Here is a 22,067-nt window from a genome sequence, read left to right on the forward strand (position 1 = left end):
GAGCTGTAACAATTCCAAATGTTGATTTATAATTACTCAATAATTGCAATTAACAATATAATTGTCTCTTTCAGTCAAATTTAAAAATGTAAACATTTTAAATGACTCCCAGAATACATCTTTTGGTACAGATATTGGTTATGTGACCCACATTATGTGACCCTTATTATGTAAAGTTTTGCCTGACTAGGCGCTTTTGAAGCAAAATAAAAAAATAGTCATCACTACCGGCAAAGCTACGGCAAAATAGTCATCATTGTCAATCATGACCAATAATGATGTACTGTATTAAATTACAATTTGGCATAGCTGAACAGTTATAATAAATAATAAAACAATTACCATCGACAGCCATACGCCTTAGAACCTTAGCTAATTCAGCAATTAATTGTGAAAAAAATACTTCTGATTAGACAATTACGTGATAATTGTTACAGGCCTAACCCCCAATTTCCACAGGATGCGTAACGGCTGAGAATCGGCCCTGCGGCGTGTCGGCTCCGTGCTCCGCAGTACGTCAACACCCACCCGGTCCGGATTTGTTGCAGAACGGCTACGGCTATGACGGACAGCTGAAGTCTCGAGGACCCACGAGATCTCACAAATTCACGTGGAATACAAACACAAAAGCAACAGTTTTTTCCATCCAGAGGAGTAGAGGGGGACAGAACTCGGTGCTGTGTTTTAAGGTGTAGTGCAGAGAAATACGATCCACCGTGAGCAAGGTCTATTTCATTTGGAAAATTAACCGGATGTTTTATTTTGTTTTGGTGCCTGACTTCTTGTCCCACACTATCTGCCGTGTGCTGAGTTGTTTGGGCGTCCGGCAAAAATAGAAGCTCTGCGTATCTGCTCTGGAGGGCTGCAGACATTCAGAGCTGGGACGAAGTCGGACCGCAGTAGTTCCACACTCAGTGGAAATAAACACATTGACTTTGATGGAAACCAATTTATTCCGCCACAATTCTGGAGTGGATCTGCAGCTATTCCGCATTCTGTGGAAATTGGGGGTAATGGCAAACCCATCTCTGTTTATCATCAGCTTCTCTAATAAAGTGTCCACAAATCATTCCAATGAAAATGTTTGTTTGAAAAGTGTCACTTTCAATCAATCCATTAGTTTAAAATGTTTCCCCACACCTGCTGATGACAGTAGAGGAAACGGCAGGGCATTGTCAAAGTCAGCAGGATTCATTCACTGGGGAACATGATCTGCACAAAACTGAAATCCCAAATTTGACAATATGTTTTAGCCTAATGTATTTAGGGACATGTTTGATTAAATCGTGTTTATGGAAATTGTCGGGATACATTAGTGTGTGCACTAAGGTCCGTTGTATGGCTTTTGTAAACATTCACACACACCTGTAATCCTCAACCAGTACATATTCACGGAAGGCACGCAGACCCGGCACGTGCCTCTTGAAACACCGAGGCTGGTGACGGCACTAAAGTTGTAGCTCCTTGTTGATGATTGGCTCGTTGGTCCGTGGGACCCCCTGACCCAATCACTTCCTCTTCTGTACACTTCAAAAACCAATACAGTAACAGTAAAAGTATACACAACTTTGCATGTCTCTGTGAGATCTTGATTATGTAACCTTCACTATTCCACATGCTCTCTTTGAGTGTGATTTCCACATGTAAGAGAGGTGCTGACTTACCCGCTGACAATCACAGCTCTCAAAACATCATCAGAGAATTCACTGTGAAACGTTCAAGCCTATGATCAGCTTTTTCTTATGACCTGCCATAATAACCAAAATAATAATGGGAGGCGATAATGACCTCCTCAGGGAAATTCTCTGTCTATTTGCCTCCAGCTTGCTGATAGTAACATTCCAGAGAGTGAAAGTCCATTATTAAAAACAACAACAAAACGCTGTGCATTAGCGGCACATTAAGTGACATTATATAGGGCACTAAGGACTGGGTGATTACATCATCCTCATTCAGGCCCTGTAATCTGACGGTTTTTAGATCACCGTTGACACATTTTACTTCACTGGGTAATGCAACCAGCTGACATGATCCTCTGTAGATGTAATAACCAGGTCATAATATAATTGGGCAGACCTATGATGGCACTGAGGGCCCAATGTACTAACGCTTTTGCGCCTACTTCACACTTACTGGTTTTGCAACGTGCACGTAAAAGCATGGCATGAGCGTTACAAGCAATACTACTACTAATGTTACTGGAAGAAATCAAAGATGACATTGAATCTCCAACTCAGCGTTCAAATTCCATTCCAGCAGTTGTTAAACTCCTCGCTACATTACAAATATATAGGCATCAGGATCATTTCAAACAGTGAGCATCAGCAGTGGGAATATCGCAGTCTGCACTCAGCCGGATCGCAGCACAGCACGCTGCTTAGGCTGAATCTCATTTCACTATTTACCCCTTACCCTAGGTTTTTCACGTTCACAGCACGTGAGACCTAGTGCTGTCACATTTCTCATTTTGATCGAGGGGTAAGGGGCGTATGGCCCTTGGAACCATAGACAGTGAATGAAAAAAATCAAGTTAGGACGTGAGGGTCCTTAAAACCGAGGGGTAGCGATATACATTGTGCAACAGGCAACAATGGCTGCAGCATGGACCAAAGAGACGCATAAATGGATGTATTTTCGGCTCAAATAATTGATTTTAAAATTACGACAGTCTGTTTTGTGCTCTATACAGTCCTGTGCATATATTCTTGCAACAATGTTCTTAATTGAAACTTTAAAAATTGTTGGCTTGCTATGCGAATGCTGATTGCTAGCCGCTAACATTAATATTGATTTGTACAACAGTCCTGCATTTCTCTGCCTTGAATGGACTGTGTATATATATATATATATATATATATATATATATATATATATATATACTGTAAACAACACACCATGTGTTTGTATACACATATGTATTGCAAACAGACCTAAATGCTATACAGAAAAAAAAAACTGCCTCTGCACCACCAAAGTGAACATAAAATAACTATAAAGTTCCCGTCCCATAGGGGTATGTTTTCACCCCTAGCCCTTACTCCTTGGTTTCAAGGGGTAAGGCCTAGGGGTAAGGGGTAAATGGTAGGGCTAAGATGGAGAAATGGGATTCAGCCTCATCGCTTTGCTACAGCTCAATTTACGGTACAGTGGGCAGAGAAAAGCGCTGATTACCTGACAAACTGCAGGTTTGGTAAATACGCCTTACGTTAAAGTGTCACAGCGTGCACTTTCTGCTGGTTGGCCATAGCGCTGATAACGCTACATTTGCAAATGTACGTACATCTGGCCCTGACCGTCCATGGGGAGCTTAGAGCAGTAGTCCAGGTTTGTACAAAACCTCCAAAAATGAGGGAGCCAATGGTCAAAAACTGACGTGGTTTGTTTACTTGTTTTGTTTTGGCAGGACGCTGCTATGTGTCTGGTGTAGACAAAAGGTGATAGGGGCCCCATTAGATCCAAGCTTGCAACAAAATGTCCTCTGTTCCCTAAATGAGTGTGTGAATACATTTGTGACAGAGGAAAACACTTGAGTGGGTGGACAACTTGTCTCTATTGATAGTGTCTAAACCGTAAATAGATCAAAAACATAACTACCTTCCCCTTCTCCCTGTCCTGTCACTAATGATCCTTAACGTACTTTAGCTTACAAAACTTGAGATTCTTTCATTAGTGCGGATTTCTAAGGAATCTGTGCTAGCTTCTTTATTTATAACACAGGTCCAAAATTCCGAATGTGAAAATGTAAGAAAATTTCCTTTTAATTTTGGCATGTTGCACTGCTAAACAAAGCTCTTAAATGGAGTTTGGACAGACACGTTGAACTGAGATATTACTGATCTGTTTTATCGTGGGTTTTGTGTGGCTTCACATCCCGTATCAATAACACAGCAACAATGCCAACGGCATCAACTATATGCACGATTTAACAATTTGGTAAGACATATTTGACATGCAATATTTTAGTGATTAAACTTTTATAACGTTGCAATATTTAACTAATTATTACCTCCGGCTGGACTTGGGAAATGGGACCATGCAATGAGTACGTGAATGCACCTTTAGCCTTAGTGGACGCCGGCCCTCACAAAGCCATTCTAGTGTTGGTTACATAATATCTTGACAGAGGGTGACATTTTAACTGGGATACTACTAGCTAACAGTACAAGTCAAGATGTTCATATTTATTTAAAAGTCTACAATTGGGTAAAAATGCAGAAAACAATTTGGAACTAGAACTGCAAGCAGTTAATGATGGGGTCCAAGCCTCATCGCGCCAGTCGGCATTGGCGAACAGAGGAGCTCGCGAAAGCAGAACCAGACGCGTGGGGAGGCAAACATCAGGAAACATTGAGAGGTGCGCCGCAAGGTCGGGGGTACAGTGCCGTTGCAAATATCCCAGAGCCCTAAAGGATTTTTGACAACCTTGGGTCAGTCTGATTTAATTTTCTATCAAAGCTTGTAAAACATCAACCCTGATGTCCATAGTCAATCGATGAACATCATTTCTTTTTAGGAAAAACTGGGCTATAATATTTGTGCTGCACAGAGGTCACTTGAATGTTAAAAAGGTCGCAAACACCAAAAAGACACATATATATTAAACGGAACATGAATCTCACGACCCGATACCGGATAAGCGGATGAAGATGGATGGATGGATGGATGAATCTCACACATATACATATGTACAGTATATATACAGTATATATATATATATATATATATATATATATATATTTATTAGGTATCACACACAGCAATGCCACACAAGCACTTGTGTTGCTTAAAACAGTTCTATATATTTGGAGTCATCCAGTGTAAAAATGAACATATTGAACATTATAACTCAAATAAAGGACAATTAGTTACATTTCTTACATACAGTGTATCAATTTTGCAAGTAACAGCATGGATTAATTGCACAATGACCCCAAAAAACTCAGGGCTTCTGGGCTGGATACAAAAGCATGGGAAGACAACAAAGACATCAGCAGAAATGGGCAACTGTTAGTTTTTAGCTTCAAAAGACAGTATTTTTTTTCTAGTTATAATATTAAAATACAAAGTTATGAATCAGATGTGCTGTTTGGCGTCATACATGACACACTCGACCTCAGAAGGGATTAAATGGCCCAAAATGGTCTACGTTGATTATAGCGCCCCCTAAAGGCCTATCTTTACCAGATTTGGTACAGAGGCTTAGAGCGGCATGCCAAACAATCATCGCAGTTTTGGTGTTGATAGCAATAACTGCGGCAGAGATTTTGCGATTGCTAATGTCCTATTTAAATGCATTGAGTTTTTAGACAAAACTAATAAACGTTGACTATAGTGCCCCCTAATGGCCAATCTTCTCTTAAGTGTCATAAACCATTGGTGTTTTCTGCTCTCATGCCGATACTGTCCGCTAAATTTAAAGCACACTATGGAGGTGTTTTAAAAAAATCCGTCCTTAAGATGTTTACAAGACAGTTTCACTGACAGCAACAGTGTCAACAGTGTTTCAAAATCAGTAAAATGATATGGGGTGAAATGGATTAAACACAAGAGAAAAAAAAGACTCAGTCAGAAACACAGTCCATCTATCTTAAAATGAGGAGGCATAACATGTTGCTGTCCTCCTTCATGTGATTAGATAACCTTTTATGCTACACACTCCTTGGAGAGTGCATCTTTTGTCAGGTCAAATAGTGATTCCCATGGAAGGACCAGCGTTTGCGTGTGTAGCAGCACGTTGTGTCAGCATCTTCTGTTGAATTTCCACGCGAGTGAAACGCTTGCTGTGTGGCTTTTCATTGCACGGATGCTCATTAGAGTGTTAGCTCCCAGTGCAATCCCGTGCAAATGGCAGTGCGCCTGATAGACGTTGCCACAAAGACAAAATCAGAGTCAGGGCAACAAAGAGGATATAGTTTAGCATCAGATGACCATCGCTGAGATTTCAGTGCGGTGCAGACAGCACATTTACTAAACTCCTAATGTATAGTCTGACCAAACTTCAGACCAGCTTCACGCTGCCTACACAACCTCTCCCCCGTTTGCTAACAATAAGCACAAAACTACAGCACCAAAACCATCAGTCACATGCTGTCAGAGAAAGAGCAAAACACAAAACTTTTTTGACGCCAGGTTTACAGAACCAGAGGTCACAGTGAGCAATATGTTTATGCAACTGGCGTGTGCACGCCAGCTCATTTATTTTGCCAACAGCGTATCTACAGCATATCCTTGCAGTTTCATTCATCTATTAGGCCACTGCTCCTGAAAGGTGAAGTAATGAGCTACTATGTTATGCTAATGGATGAACGAGAAGTCTGGTAAATTACAGATGTGGGAGGACGACAAACCTTGGTTTCAAACCATTTGACTGATGACAAGTGCTGCTGGACTCAGTGATCTTGTGTAGATTTATACAGCAGGGTCCTTGGGTGCAACACTCTAAAACCCTTATGTAAGTGGTTGGGAATGGAGGTGCAGTAGCACTGTCTTAAGGCATACAGCTGTACTGGATAATAATGTGTTATATAGTATAGTAATGGATATAACATTAATAGCATAAAGAATACATCCATGAAGAGACACTGAGGTTATCAGTGCACAAGGTATTAATGGCCAAATTAATGTACACAATAAATGTGATTTTAAACACAATTGTCATGTCACCAAATTAAAGAGCTAACCTAATCAATAGAAAATTGTAACTTAACAATAAAGCCATACTGAATATTAGTCAATGGTTTAACAATAAGTTCAAAAGTGACGTAAGCTACATCTACTGACGATCAGGGGTCATCAACAGATTCATCCGCAGGTCACGTCTGACGATGTTGTCAAAATACATGACTGACAAACTGTGCACGATACTGTTGAGAGGTATGCACTGTAGCTGCATTAGAGAACAGATTCACGGAGAGGAAACATGAGCTGCTCCATAGCTCCAAGTCCTGGAGGCGTTGATTCACAGCAAAAGTTGAAAGGACTAAAACGTAAATGGGATACGTTTAAAAAGTTCAGCAAGGAGACAGAACAGAAGCACAGTTCATTATCCACCAGCTGCCTGTCATTTCCTGTCACCTAGAACATCTTGCTAGCTGCTGTGTGAAGACGAGGCTACTGAATCAGCTTGCTAGGTCTACTTCGAAACATTCACCACACAGAGGAGACAAAAAACAGCATCCATGTGTTTCATACTGTCCTCTGGCCAACCTATTGAATTAAATATAATTAGCTACAGCTGATAAAAGGTTGATTTAGGTTTTAGAAAACTCAAACAGGGGCCAACCAAATATGAGAAAACTGTAACTTAATTTCTTTCTATTTCAAGGAACCACTGTAGCCCGAGGGAGCAGAGTGGTTTTTATCTCCTGCTCTGAAATGTCCCGAGCTAAGCTCAAACTCCATCGGAGCTTTTATCCTCCTGTGTTTCCCCACTCTGTCTTCCCCTCTCTCTGAACAGGCTCTTCAGAGTAGTCATCAAATGCTATCTCCTAGTGTGTCTGAGGAAGATCTGAAAGGTCTTTCTAGTTCCTTCTACGAGGCTGTATAGACTTGAAACATAACCGTGACATTTTGCAAACCAACCATGTTGTCATTTGTCAATCCGCATCCAGAATAGCAAGCATGTTTAGCCAAAACATTGTGATGATGCAGGTAACAGTTATGTGACTCGGTTTAATCTAGGACATTACTATCATGTTGACTTTTATCTGCTACACTGAAGGTCACACACACACACACACACACACACACACACACACACACACACACACACACAAGTTGGATTTGTCTTGTTAGTTTTACAACTTGGAGGATCACTGCTGGTTTTTTAATGCTGTAAGTTAGAAGGTGTATGAGAAGGTATCTAACTGCTATTTATTTAAGGGATGTTTATTAAGCGGGCTTATAAAAAAATAAAAAAGGCCTTCAAATTACACACATTCACACATGCAAGCTGCCAAGTACAACCACAGGAGTCCACGGTTGGCAGCTGAGCAGCTCCAGTGGAGCAGTAGGAGTTCAAAAGCCTTGCTGAGTAGAAGGCTCTGAGTGAGGAACATAATACACGTACTTTAACATCGCTGATTTCCCCAGATAAAACTGAGTTATAAAGCCCCAAAAAACTCCTGGTTTGAAATCATCCACCTCTACTTCAGGCAAACTAGTCAGACGCCACTTCGGGGCGTACTAGGACTAGTCTCTTGCTACAAACTGAATTTCAACAGTAATTTGGAGACCTTGTGGTCTAGTGCTGTCTATAAAGTCAGTGTCCAAGATTGCAAGGTGGACAGTTGAGGACCACTTGGAATGAATGGCTAGCAGCAATGCATATTTAAAATACATTAGACATTCGGTCAGGGTCAGGTGTGTCCAATCGTGATCTTTTGAGTTGAGTAAACCGGGTACAAAGAGAACCATTCTCCCACAGAGTCTTTACCATAGAGCCAATCTATGGCACCCTACTGTTAACTGCTGGTGTTGTACACACAGAACACAGGTCTTGCACCCTAAGAACACAGAGGAACCTGTGCATTAATGCCACTAAAATGTATATACAGCCATTAGCTATTCTCCTTTACACACACCAGGGAACTATTCAATTGCTTGTTTGGGGGATTTTTTAATTCAGTAAGTTTATCAATTATAATGTAATTGCTTGTTAAATTTCCCTTAATGAATTTGTCCAGCCAACCTGCTAGATCTAAATTAGCACCAATCAATCGCTGTATGGGTCGGTATTTCATCCTTTATCCCGTGCATCTGAAACAGAAACACAAACAGATCCCAACGGTAACCAAACATTCATACAAGCAAGCTTGGAAAGTTGGAGTTGAGAAGAAAATGTGTTTTCTCAGGCTGGGCTGTGTATTGTCGTATCTCTTGGTCTGGAGGAGGGAGGGGTTGACCACTGGCATACAACTGTTTCGGAGCATATTATAGCTGAAAGACGCAGCTTGTTTTCTGTTTTCAAACAACTTTCCTGAAGGGCAAGAGACCTGAATCTTTAAATCCCCACAATAGCCAAGTTGGTCCAGATCTGCAGGGGATGCAAATTGTAACACAACGGCTCCATGGGGCGTTTTATGCATTTTTAGAACACCGCAGCTCACAGCGGAGGTTGAAGGCCTCAGTTTCAGGGCTTATCCTCAGATTAGTGCCTGGAAAAGTTCATTCTGCCCTGGGAGACCCAGGGTGCACTGAGCCCTTCCTAACAGGGATTGTGTAACTGCTGGGAACTTTTGATTTTGTTTTGTTCATATAAGCAGGAGGATTACATCCTCAGAGACCCACCTGACCCGCCTCCCTCTTCTTGGCTGTCCCCTGTTAAACCCATACAGCGGATTGCACCTCCCAGCCAGATGGGCTATACAGCAGTGCAGGGATTCTTCGTCTTACTATACTGGGGTTGTTTACTGCACAGAGACAATCATGGACAATGAGAGAGTGGACATGACCTCTTGCATTTCACTCATACTGTAAGCTTAATAGCAGATGTGGCTCCTTATGGGTTAATCTTGAAGGTTTTGCATGCTCCTAATCTCCATGTCTATTATGGACTGGACATCTGGGCTACTCTGAGTGCTGTGTAGTACTGTCAGCTGCCAATAGCTGTATGTGTGTATGCCGTCAGCAAAAACACAATGCTAAATGTATGTCTAGGCCTCAATTCTAATAATATGTTTGCTTTTGCTATACAACCCACGCACATGTTGTGTGTTAAAGCTTTAAGACAACCCACTTTACTGAAATGCCCGCTGAAAGTCAGCCAGAGAAATAAGGAAAAAGGTAAGTAATTGGTCCATATTTCCAATATTGTGAGAATTCAATGTCATTTGCCTAATTTAGCCACCAAATCAACCATAAAATCAATTAATAATGAATAGTAAAAAAAGAAAAAGGAGACTGGTGGATCTTTGTTCCTTGGGCACCGCAGTTTGAGCACAAAACCACAATTTAATTCTGAGCTTCTCTTCCGGCAGAAGTAAAGCTTTGAATGCTTAATAAATTCTTCTGAAGGCTAAATTGCACACTTGTTTCATCTGGCAATAAGATTACTTGAATGGAATATTCTGGAAAACTGCAGAGAGAAAGACAATAATGAGGCAGTAATCTTATTTCTCCACAGCAGCCCCCATTGTTCCTTTAAAAAGTCTTCTGTTTAGTCTGCTTCAACTTTCATTCCCATCCGTCTTTCCATTGAGGAAAGCTTTTGCAGAGCCAAGGATAAATGAGAACAATAACATTTCTGCAGCACTCAAATGCATCAAACGCAGACAGGAGGGAGCGCTATTGTGTCCCTCGGGCTCTTTGGACTATCGCTAGATAGCAGCGGTGACTCGGAGCACGGCTGCAAGAATTCACAAGTGAACCGCATCACTCTTCCCAAAAAACATCTTAAATAACTTCCTCCGAATAAGCTCAACTTAACTTTGCCTCTGGCTTTGGTTGACTTCAGTGATCTTAAACGTTTATACGGAAACATATCAATTAACACCCGAGCCTTTCCCCTGTGACGATGGCCCCTGTAAATGAGGAATCACCAGCGTGGGCCAGCAGGGGTTAAGCTCCCTTTTTGAAGATTATGCTTCACTTTCCAGTGGCCTGGCCCAGACACTAGCCACTCTCTTCTAATCCACCACTGCAGGCGTTTGATAGCTCCCACCGCGCGTCCATATTACAGTTACTGATTAAAACTGAGAGACAGAGAGAGAAGTAAAGACAGATAGGAAATGAGAGTGACAGAAGCGAAGGAAGGGCAAGTAAGAGAATTAAAAAACACTCCCATTTCAGAGGGACTGAACTATACTGCAGCTGACTTTGATTACCTCTAAATCTAATGCTTTAGCTTGAAAGATGTTACTCAATACACACTTTTACTCTACTTGAGGTTGGGTCCAACTAATGCTTGCTTTAAAAGGCAAATGCTGACAAAGACACAAGAGGAAACTATATTGACAGGAAATAGTGTCACCAAAAAAGTGAAAGCTAACATCCTCAAAGCACTACTAGCTCGATGGAGCCGGACACGGCTATAAAACTGATTAGGAAAAACCAAACAGTGACTGTCACAGCTATGAAAAGAAGGCACTTAAATCACATTTAATGACTCGCAGCACTCCATTGATTACAATGGAGGGAAAAAAATAGCAACTTTTTGGGCATTAGCTGTTTACACTCCAACTTTTGTAAAGCACTGACTGCTGTCAGCCTTCTCAATCATCCTTGCCCCTCCTCTCTCTGACACTCGCTGGGATACTCTCTGGGATAAAAATCAACGCACGGCTGTGCTTGTCCCAAAAAAAAAACTTGTGAAGAGGTGCGATTCTTGTGTTTATTTTAAAAACCAACTCCTCGCAGCCAGCGGCCCCCACCCTGTACCTCAGCACTGCACTGCAGCAGCAACTGCTCTCCTACTCCCCACATACCGACCTGCTAATCTAAAAACCTGCACGTTAAGGTTATGGGTTTCCTTTCGCCCACACCTTTACTGGGGCCCTGCTCTTTTTGTTTTGTTGCATACATGATGGTGAAGGGTGTGAATTAATCTGAGGATGGAGAGATGGATGAAAAACACACATGCAAGTAAACTAAATGTATTCACAGGATGGAACGGTATTGGCAGAATTATCCAGGGACATTCTGTTATCTGAGACTAAATCCACTGGGGGCGAGAGTATGATGTGTATTTTAGGTCTCACTGTGCAAACACACACAAGCTGGCAAAAAATTAAAAATAAAAAGGCAGATTCTCTGTAAACGGATAGCTTAAAGAACAACTATCCTCCAGCATCTATATCGTCATGAATAAGACAGGATGAAGAGGTTGGGATCACTCCAAGACTTGTAAACAATGCTAACACTACTAAACCCAGCATGAGCTTTCACTTTGGTCAGACTGTGCAGGCCTCAGACGGGTTTAACAAGCTATACAAGGCCTCCAGCAGCAGACGGCCCCTCTCTGTTTGCGTTCCAGGCAGGGGTGTCGCTATGCATGGCGATTTATTGACGCAAGATCCCCCTCAGCCAGGACCTGCCACCGATTACTGCTGCTGGAGAGCGGAGGGGAGGGTCTTGTTGGGATGAGAGAATCTGTCTGTGTGTGTGTTCTAGTTTTGGCTCCAAGGCCATAAACCCGGTTCCAAAATGCCAAGTAGCATGTCAATATGCCAGCCTTTGCCACCCAAGTTTAAGTCAGACAAAAGGCTCTTCAGTGCTCTAAAATGGTGGTTTTGAGAATGGTAAATGATGATCTGTCATATGTGGAAAAGGGCTTAGCAATACTGTACAGACAGGAGGGTGACAAGGGAAAAATAAACAGCTAACAGGAGGTGAAATTAAGTGAAAGCTTCATTCCTAATTTCAGAGGTCCTAAAAGTGGGAGAAAAGTCAGAATGTTATGGTTTAGTACAAAACTACCAGACAGAACTATCCCTCATCTATTTTTAGTGTTACAGTGGTGTATGGAGAATCTGGCTTCATTATGACTCATGAGAAATCGGTTTTCCAAAAGGGGGATTATGTTTATCCTTGAGATAATGTGGTTTAGTTTATAAAAAAAAAAAAAGGTTCTATTCCTTATTGAAGCAGTCCAAATCAAATGAAAAACATGTCATGATTACATTAGTCTCCCTTTGCCAGACCATCCTCAACAGCGCTGCGGAGGAGGGTCTGGCTAGTCCACACAACATTCTAGGATGGGAGAAAAACGTGTTCTTGTTTATTGGCATTTCTTTAAACCAATCACAATCATCTTGGGCAGCAGACGGAGCAACGGTGCCTCTGCAAAATGGCCTCCGCAAAGAACTTGTTTAGGTGGAACATGTGTGCGTTCAAAAGTAGTTTTAGTTGTGCAACAGAAACTCAGATGGTACAGATAGTCTAGCTAGCTGTCTGGATTTACCCTGCAGGGATCTGAGGAGCAGGTGACCATAGTCCTCAGAAATCTGTCGGAGTTTAGAACACCAACACAAAGAAAGAGAAAGGTGACGGACATCCAGCCGAAATGAGGGACATCCGGTGGAAATTTTGGCGGCACCCAAACAATCCCAGAAATTAAATGTCATCGATAAAGACTTTGATTAAATTAACAACTGTGGATTCAGATTGGGCCGAATTTTAAAACTGCTCCAAAAGAGGCTTATTAACCACAGAAGCACAAGCAGGTCAGATGCTGTCTATGAATCAGGAAAATTGAAAATCATTTCTTATAATTGTAAACAGTAGAATTGTAAGTTATTTTGTAATTTTCTAAAGACCTAAAGTAAAAAAAACTTGTGAGGACTGAGAATTGACAGAGCCTAGGAAAGATCTGAGGAGGAGGAGGAAAATAAAATTGTATGTAAATTATGTTCTACTCCAAAGTTCCGCTTACATAACACAATGTCTTTAAGAAAGAAGAAGAAAATGCCAGATATCTGTGGCCTGTGCCAGAGTTCCCAGCTATCTGGATAGCCTGAAACCAGAAGAATTCATTCTGACGCACACCGTTTTGGCTGGGACAACACCATGTCTCTACTCGCAGCTCAAGCAAAAAGAAGGTGATGGCAGCAACCTACACCGGGCCACACAGGACCAGTAGCACCGCAACAATTAATCAATGGCTATGACATCATTGCATTGAATACGACCAAGAGAGCCAAAGCATGATGGGTAAGGGAGGACACAAATGGCCCTTTGTTCATTCTGTATATGAGAAGGAGGAAGAACAACATATGCCCCATGGTTGTGTTTTAATAAAAAGGGAGTTTAAGACATGGGTCAAGGTCTAGCACACCAGGGAAGCCATTTGTAAGCACACAAGGAGAAAACAACTGTGAAATATAATTTATGGCAAGTAAACAGACCGTAGGATTGTCTGGCATGTGAAGAGTTGCGCAATAGACATTACAATGTTGTGGGAAATTTCTAAAAACTAATTCTAAAACTAATAAGTCGTTCAAAACCATAAATTACAATTAAGTAAATGATATTAAACTTGAATTTGTGGACCACTGCCTTTGTATAAATCCATCAACACTGCACAGATCAAACAACAGCTTTACTCCCACATGACCAGGAGATGCAGGAAAAACATCAAATCTTTATCTGAAAGAATCACAAAGATACCAAGACATACGTCCCCAATAATCTCTTGTTGAACTGGTAACTACATCCTTACTTGTAAGAATACATACTATGTGTAACCATAAAAAAAAAGAAAAAAGACTTGGCAACTTTCTCCTTAAGCCAATATACATTGCAGGGGTAAAGAGTGTACTTATCTGGTCTGCTGCTGTTTTCATTAAAAGGGGCTAAACCTAATCCTAGATGGTCCTATGGAGACCTACTGTATAGAAGGGAAGAGTGATTCACACAAACAAAGCAGCAACAAAAAGACTTTGCTTGATACAGCCTGACAAGTTCAAAATATGAATTCAGCGACATCTTCAATTAAAACTGACATTTAGCTGAAGGTAACAGCTTTACTCCAATTTACTTTCTGCATCCATTTTTTTCTTGGGGGAGCATTGGTGCAAATCAATTAGACTACAAAATGTTATCCTTGGACTCACTGTGTCATTGCTGTTTAAACAGTGCAACATGCTGGAGTTAGTCGCTTTGCCAACTTTCAACTCAACCATTTACAGTTACTCTAGGAGATTGAGGAGCCCTTGAAGAAAATGCTAAATCAAAACGGTGGTTTGGTCTGTTCGCCAAGGTGCATTAAATTATCAACAACTTACTCAAAATGGAGCAAGGCTACAAATCTACGTACATTTTCAACATTACTGCGCTGTGTAAATAAAAACACGTCTCAGCTTTGCTTAATAGTGAAATGGAAAGGGCTACAACACAAGTCAATTAGCTAAACTTGTGCCTTCGGACACAACACTAAACATTGCCGTGTTCAAAGGTCTTTCAAGTCTATTCAAGAAATACTAAACAAAACCCTAATTAGCCTTCAACAACTTGGCTCAGAAATCAACAAAGAGAATTTTGTTAATACAAAGAAATGGAACAAGTCTCCTGGTTGTCAACAGAGGAAACCATTTACTCAGAATGAAGCTACATTAGGCCATATACACCGAATGCCTAAAATCACGGCATGCATAAATAAGCCTAAAGTGCCTTGTTGTATAGTCAGTCAGTGTTTTTTTCAAGCATTTTCATTTATAAAACACATTGCACAACTGCAAAAAAAATGAATACCAAAGACACTATAGACACTATAAATACACTACAGACACATCAGAGACACTATAAACACACCATAGACAGAACAGAGGGTAATCTTAAACAACGTCTTCATCACAAATGAATAACCTTATAAAATTAAGTGGACATCAATAAACTCATAATCGCACTGCCAAACATTATTTTTGCATTCCAATAGAAGAAGAGGTTTCCATGTCAAAGCAACTATACGTGCACAGAAAAGCACAAGAGCTCCTCTTGTGAAATTCTACATTTTTTCACTTCTTACCTGATCGACTGTGAGAGCTCATTGTTATGGTTGTTGTTGCCAGGCAGACCGTGGCAGCTGCAGTGACCACCATGTGTTTCCCAGGCAAGCTGGTGCTGCCAGGTGGAGGCGCCAGGCCAAGGAGGGACAGAGAGCAGTTGTTTCTCAAGGCTTCATCCCGCCGAGCCACAGGTGGAGACCTCAGTGGTGTGTTGTGGCAGGATTCCTTCCACTCAGGCTGGGAGGGGTGGATGCAAAAAAATAAATTCAATCCAAAACAAACATACAGGACATATTCTAAATCAGGGCTCGTGTCCTGTAGACTTTGTATTTCCTCCCCGCAGTTACTGAGCCAGAGCTTCTGTGTTTACCTGAGGTCATGTGAGGTACTTTAAAAGGCCAGAGGGGAACAAAGACCTGCAGGTCACCATCCTTCAAAGAAACTGAGGACGCCCTGTGTTTCGTAAGGAAGTTTGTCTCTATGACAAATTTTTTCATCAAATAAATATGGTTTTGTTTTGGCCATCTGGATTCCCTAAAATCACAGCTTGTTTACATAATTGAAATGTAACTGCTAGCACTGCAAGTGACTGTCTGTGCTGCTACCACACCCAGCCATGCAAAGCATTTGAATGTGGTCTTACAGCAAAATCTAAATGTTCCAAACATAGACTAATGTTCTTGAGAAATTAATGAACTAATGCACGCACAGCTAAAAAACCCAATTGAGAAGCTTTCCAAGAGTTTCAACATTTCTAAGGTTCTAATGACATTACCAGATGTTTACTTCCACAGCTTGCATGGTCAACAGTGAAAGTCACCTGTAAATGAAATGCAACATGCAAACGCTGTCTTGTTGCATGTATCATAGCAACGTTTTGGATATCTGGTCTCCCTTTTTAAATAAGGAATAGATTACTGACACCTGATGGCATGGAGAGTTATTTACTCTATCGCAAGCACAAGAACATACGTGCTAGTTGGCGTAAGAGTAGTGGGACAACAAGATAGTCATCTTGGATGTGGAAAAGACGACATATCAGATCTTTTTGTTTTTTTAAGGACAACGTCGGAAAAAAGAAGGCATGCAGTTTAATAACAGGAGTGCTCGGAGTGGAAGGTAGAGGTAGCATAACAAACATGAGATTGTTCTGTCCTTGTAGAGACAATAGAAACCGCTCCTGGTGTGGTACGGCGCGGAGTGGAGGACGGCACAAAACCGAAAGGCAGCACAGACGCGCCTGGTGGAGGATCGGAGTAAGACATCCCAGTCATTAGCAGAAGAGAAAAAGGAAGAGAACTTTTCATCCTGTCTGGTGTGTGTGTGTGTGTGTGTGTGTGTGTGTGTGTGTTTGTGTTTGTGTGTTATACACTCAAAACCGCAAACCGTATGTAAACAAGCACACATACAGGGAAGCCTCTGACTATTCAACGCTAACAGGCAGAAGCTCCAACTCACCTTTGTCCACCAGTAGTCAACAGATCTGAACACAAACAAGGGAGAGCTGCAATCTGTCACTAGAAATGCCACAGGGGCTACAATAAAGTGCCAATGTGCTCTCAAATACACACTCTGCTTGCTGTCACCATTACTTTAAAGGGAATTACTGTCAAAGGAATGAGTTCAGTGGAAAGAAGGTGCAAGCATTGCACTGCCAGATAAGAGCTCATGGAAAGAGGTTATTGCCAGGGTTCTCCAGGGTCTTACTTCACTTATCAGAAATGATCTTACACAAAAAACAGTCCCCGAAGTAAATGACAAATTTAATGAAGGCCCAGCTCCTTCATTGGAGGAATATTACGATATCTTACATTTTGAAATCTACAAAAAAATGAGCTCCAGTGTTGCTGTCACAGTTTCAATGGAAAGACATGGAAGTGCAGGGGAAGCAGAAAGCAAAGTGTGTTGCTGTGACACTGTGCTTTCTCATGTATGGCATCTCATGGCATTTAGTGCACTCCCTTCTCTATGTTTGCCACACACGCACACAAAGAAATAAACTAAAATTAAATTGCGCAAGCAAAACCAGGCCTTTTCTGACGCCATCACCCTGCAGTTTGTGGCACTGGTCGGACTCAGCTGTGCTTTTTAATGTTCCTTTCATAGGATTTCACTTTCTCTGCAATGTTAACTGTTCTTCAGGGATCCTATTAAAAAACGGAATCGTCGGACACCATTGCAGGTATTTTTATTGCACTGTAGAACCATAAAAGACAGCACCTGCATCTCTTCATCGCGTCTCATTTCCACCGACAGACACTTAAGATCGGATGAGATGTACTGTTCTCGTGCAGCAAAGTTTGAACCTGGTTTGGTTTCGTGGCGCTTGACAGGAAAACAGCTCTCAGGACCCCATAATGGACTTCATTTCCCAAGCATTCTGAGCACTGCCGGGAGTAATCACAATGGCATAAAAATAACATGTGGTCGGGTAGCAAGCAGTAAACAACAATTAAGAGACCCCTTGCGTAGCTCATGAAATGAATCATTGGAAATGCACTTGTGCCGCGAGGACAGCTTCAGCCTCTCAGCCCTAATTGACTATGAATAATTCAGCTGGCAAATGGGATCAGCAGCCCCGCCAGTATGCTATTGATTGACATGTTCCTGATTTTTCTTTGTCTGCAAAAATAGTTGAGGTGTTGAGTCTTTACAGTGTGCGATATGAGCATCGAAAGAATCAACTGGAATTAGCGGCAAAGAGGGATCATCGCATGTCGCTCATGACAGGGCTGGGACAGAATATTGGGATACGCTTTCGCTGGTTCAATTGACAGCATGACTGACAGGTGACATGAGAGTAAAAGTGGGTAAGTAGAAGAAGCATGACAGAGGGCAGTCAGCGCGCACACGTTTGAGAAGAGAAAGTGACACCCTGTGTGGCGTTAAAGGACCAGCAGTAACACAACACTGTCTGCTGCTTAGTCGTGTTTGCAGGTGAACAAGGCCGGCTACGACCGCAGGACATCACACCAATCAGCTGGAAGTGGACAAGATGAGGACCACAGGCATTGAATGACACAAGGGGATTGTTTTCCTTGATTCGGAGCTCGGCCGGTCTGGGCACAGTTAATAGTACGGCCATGGAACACAGCGCCATCCACCTGTAGGCCCTTGACTCTACTAATCTGTGGGGGTGGGGGAATGTCTGCTATCATCACTCTGCAATCTGTCTCAACATGAGCTATTCTGCAGGGCGGTATTATCATGTAAATAAACTTTTATTTGTTAGATTGCCTGATGGAACTGATTATGTCATAGTGGCAAGCAAGTAACGTAAGCATGTAACATGGTGACGAGAAGCACCAAAATCGTTGTGACGATGCTTGAGACCTGTCACTTGAGTTGGGCAAAAATGCAGTCAAAGACCTCCAAACAAAGTCACTTTAAAATACATTTGTGATACAGGAATCTGCTGGATGCTTGTCTCTCTGCAACCCCCTGAAATTCTGTAAACTATCAACGAAGCTCTGCAGAAATACACAATGCAGAGTGTGAATTTCACAGCAACAATATGCCTGAAAATCCATTTTTTCCATCCACTTTTCAGATCATCCTTAAAACGAATACACCAACGCCAGTTGATATTCGCTTGAGTGCACGATAAAAAAAACATTATTTAAAAAAAAAAAGGATAAATGATCTGCTTAATAAGAGCCGGTAAAATTGTCTAAGTGATAAGAAAAGGTGCTTTACTGCTTGTACGAGTGTAAGTGCTTTACGGATACTCCTTGCACCAAATTGTCTGTATGAATTCTCCTTCCCATCTTTCCTTGACCTCATGACGTTTGCCATCGGGTTAAGGTGTGGTTAGTAAAAGGCATCGGAGGTCATTTTATGACAATTCTACCCCTTAAAAGAAATGTGGGATTTGGCATTAAAAGTATTGGTATCAAACATGGCATACCATGATGAAGCACTTGGACTAGCCCTGTCTGTTGATATAAATGTGAGCTGTGGAATCTTAAGTTAACCATCAAACACTTAATTATATAACTGTAGTAGTGGTGAACAGACATGTTTGAAAATGTTTTTACATGGCATGAAATTAGACATATGGTTTTGCCCTTAGCAGTGTTCTTTTAGTTTGACCGACCGTCAACTACCTCGGTAACAAAAAGGACAGTGATTGTGGGCGTACACAAGCACGCACACACACACACACACATGTGTTACCCTGGCAACAAAAGGCCAACTGTTTTAAGTCAAATAAAAATCAGGAAATAGCATCTTTCCAATGAGTGTAAGTACTGTCAATGACAAAAGCCCATTCTACTTCCCTTTATTTATTACTAACATCCTTTCAATGTCACTTTCACTCTTGGACCCATGTATTTTTACTTGCAGTAGTACAACCCCTAATTAAAAAAGCTGCTCTAGATCCGGCAGTCCTTGAAAATGTCAGGCCTCTCTCCAAACTGCCTTTCCTTTCAAAGATCCTGGAGAAGACTGTGCACAGTCAATGAATGGCCTTTCTGGAGGAACCTAATATTCTAGACGTTTTCCAATGTGGTTTTAAAACGTACACAGCACGTACACAGCACAGAATCAGCTCTTTAAGAGTTTTTAATGATATATATTTTCAGCTACTGAATCTGGTGACTGGGTTCACGTCTTAAAACCCACCTCTTCTCTGTGGTCTTTGACACTTAGTAAGATGCAACATTATTTATTGCATTTAATTATTTAGTTTAATTGTTTTTATTATGCAGGTACTATTTTAACTTGTGTTATAATGTTTCTTTTTGTATTTTTTTGTACAGCACTTTGGTCACATTTGGTTGTTTTTAAAGTGCTTAACAAATAAAGTTGGATTGGATTGGATTTAACCCTGTGAGGGTGTTTTCAGACACACAGGTAATGTTAGCGTGCTCTGACATTGTTGACAAATGTAGGTCCGCTACAATAACATCCAAGTAGAACCTATTACATTATTGCACTTTTTTTAATCAACTGGTAAATAAACCTGAAATCCTTTGACCAGAGGGATTAGTGCAATGTTTACTTCTGCTAGCAGTGTTTGTCTGAATTATCTTTCATGCTGTTCTGTGATGACTGGGAGACGCTTGCAAGTCACGAGAGCCTAGCTCATACGGACCTCATACCGCTGATCAGCAGATGACAAAATTCTATTAATATCAACTGTGATCACAATCTGGCCTAAAACGTCTTTAATTAAAAAGGACTTCATTTGTCCAATTTGAGGCACTGTCTGATTAGGACATCTCTCGCTGAAATCCACCTTTCCTATCTTTATGCAAGCCGGGAAATTTATGTAATTTGTCTTAAGTGTTAACAACCCAAAGTATAAATAAATATTCACAATATTTGCTATATTAAAAAAATTCTAATTGGTTTTGCCCCTTGCACACCTCCCATACACAGCCAAAAAGGAAACTTTAAATCAGTTTTCAATCTGTAAGAGAGAAAAAAATGACTGTCAACATGTGGGTAATTCTACATTTGTTGTTAAAATGTAACATGTCAGGGGATCACTGCGGCCCCTGATTGAGTTTGATGATCCGGTAAGTAGGGGGTGGGGTACCAGGACAGTTTGCACAGTCCTGCTGGTTGAGCGTGCCTGTGCACCCCAGGATTCTGTCACCAAGCTCGTACCCAACACTATAGTGCCATTAATAGAATGAATTAGTAACTATTAGTGTGATATCCACAACATGTCCACTAACGAGGATGCCTTTCCCAACTGCCAACCCCTTTCAACACTTGCTAACTGAGGTTGGGGAGCTAGATGAGGTCAAAGTCAGGACAAGGTACTGCAGAGCACAAAGGACCTTAACCTGTTTATTATTGGGATTATGAAGCACGAACGTCGAAGCCAAGGCCTGAATCTGGGCAAAATGATTCGCAACTCATTTGGTAACCACAAGGAATCAAATCACATTAGTTGAGGCTGAGAGCTTCTGTATAGATGCCCATTAAAAGCTCTGTGTTGCTTCTATTGCTTGAATCTTCCTCTTGTCTACTTTGACTGCGTCTCTGGCTCTCTGGTCAATTTCCAACTTCCTTTTTTGTATCAAGTTGCAGTAAGCCTAATGAGAAAAGGTGAAGTAACTGGATAATGATTAATTTCATTGACCTTGATGTTTTATGTTTAATTGAACAAAAATTGTTTAAAAAAATAATTAATAATAATAATAATTTAAACTGGATATAGCCCATGTTATTTTGTTGATTTAGACCTGTGGTTCCCCACCTGATGTCCAGCCACACTGTAGGTGCTGTAGATCACTGGGGGGGTGCAAGACTTTGTCCAAATTTAGATTTTCACATGTTAACTAAAATCATAAACAAATCATTCATACAAAAGTCTGTATATTAAACTGAGAGGCATTTTTTTTTTTAAACCACCGAAAAATGGTGGGCTGCACCTGGTTGGCTGAACGCCTCACCGGTGAGCTGTCTGCTCCCGGATTAATAAACAGGACAACGTGGCAGCTCATTTGGAAACTTTCCCCAAATAGTTGACCGGATTGTGTTTCTGAAAAAGGCAAAAAAAAATAAGCTATGCAGTTACTGAATCTGTCTTCATTTTAGATTGGCAACAGTCACTTAAAAGATTTCAAGAGTTTCGAGAGGCAGCGGGTTGAGCGAGGGGGGGGGGGGGGG

General features: G+C 41.3%; 1 protein-coding gene across 3 annotated transcripts in view; it reads right to left on the bottom strand.

The window, feature by feature from the left end:
* Positions 1 to 22,067, bottom strand: part of hdac4 (histone deacetylase 4) — a 135,474-nt gene that overhangs the window by 107,976 nt on the left and 5,431 nt on the right. For all 3 annotated transcript variants that reach the window (XM_034884734.1, XM_034884733.1, XM_034884732.1), the window contains exon 2: positions 15,461 to 15,677. In XM_034884734.1, coding sequence (XP_034740625.1) covers positions 15,461 to 15,533 — 73 coding nt within the window. In that variant the 5' untranslated portion in view covers positions 15,534 to 15,677. The remainder of the gene's footprint in view (positions 1 to 15,460; positions 15,678 to 22,067) is intronic.

Source organism: Etheostoma cragini, chromosome 11, assembly GCF_013103735.1.
Source record: "Etheostoma cragini isolate CJK2018 chromosome 11, CSU_Ecrag_1.0, whole genome shotgun sequence".
Classification (NCBI taxonomy): domain Eukaryota; kingdom Metazoa; phylum Chordata; class Actinopteri; order Perciformes; family Percidae; genus Etheostoma; species Etheostoma cragini.